General features: G+C 49.3%; 1 protein-coding gene across 1 annotated transcript in view; it reads left to right on the top strand.

Moving 5' to 3' along the window:
- Window positions 1-8541, top strand: part of LOC142576306 (nose resistant to fluoxetine protein 6-like) — an 85598-nt gene that overhangs the window by 39712 nt on the left and 37345 nt on the right. The window contains exon 2 of the mRNA XM_075686373.1: window positions 1469-1869. Coding sequence (XP_075542488.1) covers window positions 1620-1869 — 250 coding nt within the window. The 5' untranslated portion in view covers window positions 1469-1619. The remainder of the gene's footprint in view (window positions 1-1468; window positions 1870-8541) is intronic.

The following is an 8541-nucleotide window of genomic DNA, read 5'->3' as shown; positions in this document are numbered from 1 at the left end:
TCCCCGCTCGGCTATCTATTTCTCTCACTTCTTTTACCCCTCACTTCCCTTTCCTCGTGCAGTGCTGTTGAGGCGACCTCGCCTGAGAGTCAGTTACGGCGCTGCCACTTATCTATTCACCCTTCCTAAAAATCACTCACACACACACACACACACACACACACACACACACACACACACACACACACACACCTACGTATCGGCAACTTCCGGGCACTAGCGTTCACGAAACGTAACGGCGACGCACCCGGAGGAGGCGAATAGTACATTTAGACGCGCGGCGTCGCTCAGTCGGGGACCAATACGCCTCATACGATGGTTCTATTTCTTCCACACCGTAGACGCTGTTATCATATCGCGGTTCACCGTTAGCAACTATCTCGACCTGCCACTCCATGCCTTCGAGAACAGTTCTTTTGCACAACAAAGAGCCAAGAGATATGCGGTGTGCTGCAGCAGTCAACGTCCCCAACCCCACCTTCCCAGCCTCTTTTTAGTTTGCAAAAATTGAGAAAAGGAGGAGAAAAGAAACGAACTTAAAGATGTATCAACAGTGGCTTAAAAGAAAAAAAACGCGTTCATTTGATTACTTTTAATTAAACCTTAATAAACAAAATAAGTCATCAAAACATACCTTTCTCGATTCTAAGCATAGCCTATAATTTAAGTCTGCGGTCACCGTAATTTGCTGCTACGTATTCTCTTCGCTCGCTGACCGCTCACGCACTCAAAGGAGGCTGACATTCAAAAAGAGATTGAAACTGTAAAACGAGCAGTCCGTTGAGAGATGCAAAAAGTACCGTCCGCACTAATTTAAACTCAATCGGGAAGACGAGAAATAAGGAGCATCCGCCATACGCGCGACTACTGGACGGTGCAAATACGGCCACATCCCTGCGTTCAACCAGATAATAAACGTGCCGCGACCCGCCCACTGAACGTCCGAGCCTGAATCACTCAAGTGTTACCAGCGACTTTAAATGTCGAAGTCGGCAACAAAGAGAAAATAAAGTGCTGCGACACGTCACAGCGCAAGGGGACATTCCTAACTGTTTTTCGCTTGACTTGTCCGCGTATATCGGTCGACGTCAGTGGCGCACCGATGTAGACGGAACGTCTCCCACAACTACCGTTGAGCACGCGGAGCATATCTCATCTCGGGGACAAGCTTGGTTCATCTCATGGTCGCTCTCCGGCCAGCGTGCAAACGGGCATCCTTGTCAACACTCGAGTGCTGTGTGCATACTCCGCCACATAGTTCCGGCTCGCTGATGCAGGGGTGCAGGAAAGACGCCAGCGTAGCGAAAACACACGCTGGTTCTCGTCGGCTGCGATGGCTCTCGGCGACCGTGGAGCGTTATTATTGCCTCCCTTTCAATCACGATGGCGCACGCGGGCTGGCTCGCAAATGTCGCGCGCGTGCACCTTCTCGCCCCCATCCTCTCTCCTTTCTTCTTTGCCTGCGCAGACTTTGCACCGGCTCGGCTACCGGACGATCCCATCGGGCCCGCTTATCAGGGGCGAGCGATGAGGGACCCGCCACCGGCGATAAGGCTGCACGGCGGCGGCACTGGTACGACCTGAGCGCGCGACTCCGGAGTTTCGGCGCGGGAGGCGTCATGGCGAGTCGCTTCTGCTGGGTGCCCGTGCTGCTGGCCCTGCTGCTGGTAGCGGGGCCCGCGCGAACCATGGACCTCAAGTCGATGGGCATCGACCTGGAGCGCACGGCGTCCATACTGCTGCCCATGCTGCCGGTCATCTGCAACGCCAACAAGGAGCAGAAGCAGAACGTCGACTGCGCCGGATGCGTGGACTCCATGGTGCAGTACTTCAGGGCGCTCTCCCACGGCGAGGAGTGGGCCATACTCAGTGAGTGCGCGCCGGTCGCTTTCTTTTGAGGTGGTCTGCTCCATAGTAGCACGCGCTCCGGCTCAATATAGCCATCATTGATTCGTCGCAAGCAAGCAGCGCGGGAGCCTCGGCTGCGGGATGCATTGCGAGTCCGAGGACCGCACTGCTGACCCCGGGTCAAAGCCGAGGCTCGCGTGCTTCGACGTTCGCTATAGGAAGCTGCGCGCACACCGCCTTCCTGTAGCTGTGCGCTATCAGAAAAGGACTCCCAGAGAACATGGAGTCATTGTTCCATGGGAGGAAGGGTTAGCTAAGCCATAGCCAACATGATGCGTTTACGGTATCCATTCGCCTGCCTGACAACTCATTGAACGGCAGGGCGGTGTGTGAATGATGCATATATTGTTCATGTCTGTGGAGTCCACGAGTGGTAAAGCTGGTTGTCGACCTCCACGAGTGTTGAAATCGACGAGTAAACATAAACTGTTCGGGCAGATAAAGAAATATCGGGCAGATCCCCGACATTTGCATAGCGATCTGAGTTGAGAGATGGTAAAATCTTCCACATACACAGTGCCATAAAGTATACGCGTTCACTACGTATCGGAATATGAACTTTATCAAAACTTTTAGATGTTACATTGCTTGCGCTTAAAAATTGAGTGCGCAGTAATTATACGTGAGATAGGTTTCACTGATCACACAGAAGGAGAGATTAGGAAGGGATACCTAGCACAGATGAAGTCAGGCATACAATGCCTTGGGTTAGCTATCTTTAAACTCTAACAACGTGACTTCCTAACAAGTGTTTGCTATTGTTCAGTACTTTCAGCAGAGCAGCGGCCGATTCACGGCGTTTCGAGAAGGGCGAAGTGCCAGCTGTTAACGTGCATGCAAGTGCTACATTTACTCGGATCGATTGGTCAACTTGGCGCCCGCGAGTATTCGCGCAGAAAAGCACAGATGTTTACATTAATGTTTCAGAGCACGGCGAAATTAAAGTAGCGAGCGCATCTTGGACACCGATTTCACAGCGTTCAACCGTTCCTTCAAGTACGCAAGTTATCAGTAGGCGTTGATCACTATACAGGTGTGCTACTGTTTCGACACGCCGAACATGAGACAATAGTCATTCACTGCCACACGTCCCCTGATTCTCGAAGAAGCGTTCATACGAAAATACATTGTTTTACGGTGATCGTTACATTACACAAAAAAGGAAAAGCTAATTTCATGCTTTTGTGCGCTTTACATTCTTTCTTTATTATTATCATTCAGACAATGCACGTTTACTAAGTAAGTGATTGGAAGAACTAAAGAATGTCTTTGCAGCTGCCATGATGAAACTATTAAAAGTTAGCAACAGTTCACGTATCTAGGAGGCATCTGTTTCACATTAGGAAACCAAACATTCTCTCCCGGTATATGCATAAGATACCGTCGGTCGGATTCGCAACGAGTTTTTGACTGAAAGAAGCTCTTCTCGCCATACGCTGGCGTACAGCGCGATATTTTTTTACCCAACATTTACCACAGTGCTCCTTGCAACTCGCTCCTCGCAGGATTCCTCTTCTAACAAGATTGCTAAAATTTAACTGCGTGTGGTTTAACGTCCCGAAGCATGCGCATGGGCCAAGACAGACGCAATAGTGTAGTGATGGGGCTACGGAATAATTTCGACCACCTGATTTCCTTCATCGCGCAACAAATACGCGCGGTAGAAGAGTGGCACAAGAGCTTGCGGCACTGCGGCTTCCGTGGCCGGAAATTGAATCCGCGATCGTAACGCAATTTCCACTGAGCCACCGGGGCATATACGTGCCGATCGTTTTGTTATATACCGCTATACCCCTGTATCACTACCAGAGTGAACTCTTGATTGAATATTATCTCTATACGTTTGTGTCCCTATATACTACCCCCTCACCCACACTTTTCCCCCCTCTCAGAAGCGTTAAGCGCGCGCTATGCAGTATACATTTGCTGTATACACCAACTGTCCACGCAGCTTGAAACTTGGATAAGTTTGTGTAACTGAGGCGGCGGTTACAAGATGGCAACAGTTCGATAAAATTATATGTACTTGCCAGAAACGCAGTAACGTCTGCCTCGCCGTTAACGCTTGCTAACAGTCGCTGCACGCGGTGGAATTTCTGGCGTATTATGGGCGTGGTGTCGCACGCCGTCAGCTAACCCGTTTCACGCCGCGCACGGTGATGACGCTGTAATGAAGACCGAAATCACTTCCGTGCGGTTACGGTGAACAAAGCGCATACTACAGTCTGCATATTCTTCCCCTCCCCCATAGCTGCAGCGTGGTTTGCCGTCTTATGGAAAATAAGGCCTATAGAAATCCTAGACGTACATATACGTGCACGCGCAAAGAAACGTCACATTTGCGCTGTCACTTTTCGCTGGGAGCCCGTATGTACAGGAGAACTCCCAAACTTCGGACACTGCATTCTGCACATTCTTACACGGTAACTGTTGTAACGTATACATTTTCACATTTTTTCGACATATTTGTCGCGATTTATCTCTAAAATATGGGTAATCTCCGCACAGGTTTGTACGCATTAACTTTTTTGTCAAGCCAACAATGTCGTTGTAAGGTGCAGCGAAATTCAGATGTGCGGAAGATGAATGAATGAATGAATGAATGAATCGTACTGCTGTTCTATAGGTCTCATATTACAGAACGTCTAACGTGATGCCGCGTTACGCTGAAGCTGCGAGTATAGTATATCGTTCCTGTAAATTTGAATACTACCAATTCTTCCTTCAGACTTCATAAAAGACAGTCAAGCCGACACTGACGGTGCCATTATTTACGTGAAAAAACAAAAACAAAACAAAAAAGTAAACGTCGACTATCGTCAGTTTTGAGAACGTACACCCGTGAGTAAAAGTGTACGGACCTGGGATCGCGCGATAAATTTGATTTTCTCCTTTGCCTGTGAGTGTAACTTCAAATTAAAGACTGCAATCCAAACTTGGCGTTGTGGATTTTCTAGTGCGCTCGTCAGTTTCCGTTTATCCCTATTAATTGCGAAGAAATTTCTTTTTCGGCAACCTTGTGGTCCATATACACTTTAGCCCACGGGTGCATATATTAAGAAAAAGTTACAGAGTACGTATTGGCTTCTTGCATATACGCATAGCAGAGACGTTAACTAACATAAACATGCTCTACGTTAGCTTTTAGATGCCGTAACCCTTCTCTTTTCCTATCTTTCTTTCATGGTCACGCGTTTATCACAGTTCCTCCGTGTTCTTTGCCGTCGCTTGGACGAGGGCGCGACGAGGGTGTGCGAAGCGGGGCTCGACAAGCTGTTGGGAAGTGCTCACCGCTGCCAGAACACGGCTGATAAGCCGCGTGAGTGATTTGCGGGGCTCTGTGATCTCAAGCGTGTCGGGCCTCCACTGCCTCTAGGTGGGACAAGAGAGATTAAGGAGTGAGGCGAACGCTGCATCGGAATCTCGATTTATCCGACCGAGAGAGGGAAATGATGTGCTCGCTTGCTTGGTTGCTTGTGCGCGTTCGTGGGCTTATTAGGAGCTAGGTGTAGAGGTCGATATGCGGCTTTGAAGAGGCGCCCAGCGTATACATATAGGCTCAGCAAATGTATTTCTCTTTTACACTTTCTCTCTCTCTCGAGTGGCAGTGCGAGACCCTCCACTTCACCGCCCGCGTCGTTGTCACTGCTGTTTCCGTGACGTGTGCGTATTTAGTATTGCTCACAAGTGTAGCGGTTCGGGCGACTTGCGTATTGACTGCATATATACGTAGAGCACACGATAAACAAGGACAGAACGGAGATAGGCCGGGACACGCAGCGCTACGTTGCTCTCCGTCTGTCTGGTTTTCTTATTGTTATTCGTGGCCTTGTTAATCGTGCGCTACGTATATATGAAGTCGTGGTATAGCAAGAGATGACTTAGCGCTGCTTAAGTCGGCATTCAAAAGACGGCATGGATCGCCGATTCAGTCCACTGACGACCATGACGTGGCTGAGCCCGCTGAGCAGCAACTAATCGCTCCGCTAGAAGCTCGAACGCGGCGGTTTTTCTTTTTTTTTTTTTTTTTTTTTTTTTGTGGCGTTCATTCAGTGGCACTGAGCTACGTTATGCTTGTCTGCTGGTTGAATCGGAAATCCACCCCGTCGCGTTAAAAGTGCGCTCTAAAGGCGCCGGCGTAGCAAGGGTCAGCTAAAGGTTATAACGGCAAGAAACCAGACAGGGTGATGCGTCTGTTTGGTTGCCGTGGCGTCTGTTTTCTTGCCGTTAACCCGTCCCACGTTACGCGTATATAGCCGTAGTCTTTCACCAACTATAGACACCGTCGCAGCTTTGCCGTGGCTTGACCTCCGTAGACGAAAACGAGGCTGCCTTGCGGGCGGCGTGATTTGGCGGCACGGGGTCACGCCGCAGTCGTTCGCGGAATTCGGTTCGTCGTGTTGAATCCAACTGGTCGCACAGGGATTCCACACGATCTCGAGCGCCGGGACGCTTTGTATGTCATGTGATGGCAAATGAAACAGGGTCCGGTGACTAACGTCAAGCTGACGTCGTAAAGCTTAAATGGTTTTTCTACGAAAAGAACAAACAGGTTCGTCCTGCTCGATGTTCCGTTGGCGACTGAACTCTTTTTTTTTTTTGTCACTTTCCTCCGGATGCGCGTTGCCCTCCTTTCCACAAGCGGTTGCCCCTGCTTCTCGCCTCCGGTGTCTGGCCAGGCGCCCGTGCTGGCGCGTCTCGCACTGTGTAACTGGACCCGGCTTCGAAGAGAAGCAACTTTTGGGGTGCCAAGTAAACCGCCGAATGTGTAACGGCCGAGGACGGGGGGCCATATACCGTATGTGGGTCCTTCCGGGAAACTTCGTGCTGTTCACCTAGTCTTTGGGAGCTGTCCGCGACACGCGTGGGCTTGGAGCATGCAGACATGTCATGCCTCAGGCAAAAAAAAAAAAAAAAATTTAAAAGCGCGTATGTGCTCGGAGCGAAGGAGCGATGAGGCAGTCGGTACGGGACTCAGACACAAAACTGCTATATTTTCAGTATACTGCGACGCAGGCCCGCGTGAGACAACACCAGTGGGTTACTCGAGAGACTGCCACGTTGGTGGCGGCGGTAAACATTTACTGTGTTTGAGCCTTATGTGTTACAATACCACTTGTGAGGGTGCTCAGGAACGCGTAGGATGGCAGGTAGTTTGTGGCCCTCGGCGATCCTCAGAGCCCAGTCCAGCAGCCGTGTTTGGTCGGCTGGGTTGGAGCTAGACGCTGCGGTCTCCCATCCCTCGACGTCGGTGAGTTGACACTCGGAGGGTGGCTGTAACTCAGGGCATATGGACATCATGTGATGGAAGTCGGCTGTACGTAGGCACTCCGCAGAGCCTACATTTCTGTCCATATAGGCCTGGGTGAACTAGGACGAGAAAAGCTGTGGAGAGGAAGGTTTGTTCCGGATTTGGCAATTCCGAGTTGGCCTTCACGTGGTGTTGATGGTCCCGGCGGCGTACACTGCAATTGTGACTCAGGGCTACGGTCCACTGTCGCATCTCTGCAGCAGGGACTGCGGCATTTAGTATAATTAAGCGTCTGACCGTGGAGGAAGAAAAACCGTGGAAAGACCGTGGATATATAGAAAAAAAAAAGATTTATGGCGAGGGGAAAGCGAACAAGGAATGGGAGTCATTGAGGTTGTGCTGCTTGTAGGCCCAAGACACTTCATTTGAGGAGCAGTTCAGAAGCCGCCCAACGCAATTTCTTTGTTCTCGAGACCTACCATATCCCATATGCATTAAGGTAATATGGGAGGACAGGGACTACAAGGATTATGATGATTATTATTATTATGGCAATGAAGGAGGTAGAAGAATATCCGTAAGCAAAGCGTAAACGGCCATCCTATGTCTTTGTTGGAGCCTATACCTTAAACAATGGTCTATGCGTCTGTTGTTTGTATCGATTTATCCAGTCTTCACAGCAATCAACGTAACGGAAAGCCGAAGGTAAAATGCGACAAGAAAAAATTCAAGGAACGCTATGAATACGATTGCTCCTATTTCTGTCATTCTTAGGAATCCTCATTGATTGATTGATTGATTGATTGATTGATTGATTGATTGATTGATTGATTGATTGATTGATTGATTGATTGATTGATTGTAGTAGCACCGTGAGCTACAGAAAAACATATATATAACCAGCACTTCATTTAAAAGTGTTTTTCATTTCTGAGGAAATACCACAAGAAGGGAATGGCGAAACAGAATCGAATCGATTTACCAACGCTCAAGTAATGAGATGAATAAGATCATTATCAGATGCTCGCCATCACCACATTCCTTCACGGTGACTGAGCTCACGTTGTGAAATTAATTAACCTGGATTCCTCAGTGCCGCCGCTGGACCTGCTGCTTACGTTGCTATCGAATATCGGATACCCGCCGTGGTTGCTTGGTGGCTTTGGTGTTGCGCTGCTGAGCACGAGGTCGCGGGATCACATCCCGGCCACGGCTGCCGCATTTTGATGGGGGCTAAATGCAAAAAAAGGACCCGCGTACTTAGATTTAGTTGCACGCTAAATAAACCCAAGTGGTCAGAATTAACCCGGAGTCCCCCACTGCGGCGTGCCTCAGACCGTGGTTGTGGCACGTAAAACCCCATAATTAAAGGAAATATATAT

This window comes from Dermacentor variabilis, chromosome 1 (genome assembly GCF_050947875.1).
Source record: "Dermacentor variabilis isolate Ectoservices chromosome 1, ASM5094787v1, whole genome shotgun sequence".
Taxonomy (NCBI): domain Eukaryota; kingdom Metazoa; phylum Arthropoda; class Arachnida; order Ixodida; family Ixodidae; genus Dermacentor; species Dermacentor variabilis.
Note: the sequence above shows the minus strand (reverse complement) of the source record. Positions and strands in the feature narration are given on the sequence as shown.